Source organism: Rhincodon typus, chromosome 49 (genome assembly GCF_021869965.1).
Source record: "Rhincodon typus isolate 14 chromosome 49, sRhiTyp1.1, whole genome shotgun sequence".
Taxonomy (NCBI): domain Eukaryota; kingdom Metazoa; phylum Chordata; class Chondrichthyes; order Orectolobiformes; family Rhincodontidae; genus Rhincodon; species Rhincodon typus.
The window spans coordinates 957,764-958,440 of record NC_063380.1 but is presented as its reverse complement, the minus strand read 5'-3'; the positions used below and the strand labels follow the sequence as shown (position 1 = coordinate 958,440).

The 677-nt window shown below is 57.0% G+C and overlaps 1 protein-coding gene across 1 annotated transcript in view; it reads right to left on the bottom strand.

Annotated features, from left to right (window-relative positions):
- The window catches only part of LOC109919539 (prolyl 3-hydroxylase 1-like), a 26,534-nt gene that overhangs the window by 19,697 nt on the left and 6,160 nt on the right, over window positions 1-677 (bottom strand). The window contains exon 5 of the mRNA XM_048620935.1: window positions 59-198. Coding sequence (XP_048476892.1) covers window positions 59-198 — 140 coding nt within the window. The remainder of the gene's footprint in view (window positions 1-58; window positions 199-677) is intronic.

Below are 677 nucleotides of genomic sequence, written 5' to 3'. Positions count from 1 at the left end.
GGGAGGGATGAATGGAGGGAGGGAGGGATGAAGGGAGGCAGACTGAGACAGCACTCACCTCTCGAGGTGGGATGTCTGTGCCCTGATTGGCTGGCAGCCTGGACTGGTAGAAGGCTCGGTTATGAAGGGCCGAGCGGTCTGTGGGCTGGAACAGCAGGAACGTTTGGATACACTCCACTGCCTTCTGATAATTGCCGACTGTTGGGGAGGACAGAGAGAATGTGACAGAGTTTGGGGCATACAGGGTGTCAGTATTTCAACACCAGCCTGGGATCTAACCAGCCCCACTCCCCACCTCCAATTAGCTCCCGCCACGTCCCGGTTTGTTGCCCAAACTCCATGCACATCTCTGAGCACACGTCAGCACCTGCAGAGAAAGATTCCAACCCCACAACCGTTACTGCCCAACATGCAACCCACCATATTCCCCACACCCCAAACACGTTGCACCATTTTACCCAGCCCACACGCATCAAACCCCATCTGCCCGTCACGCAATTCCCACTGTATCCCCCTTCACACCCATCCCACCACAACCGCCCGTCACGCAATTCGCACCATACCCCCCTTCACACACACCCCACCACAACTGCTCGTCACGCAATTCACACCATTCCCCCTTCACACACACCCCACCATATTACTCAGCCCGCGCACACGCCACCATATCCCCACCC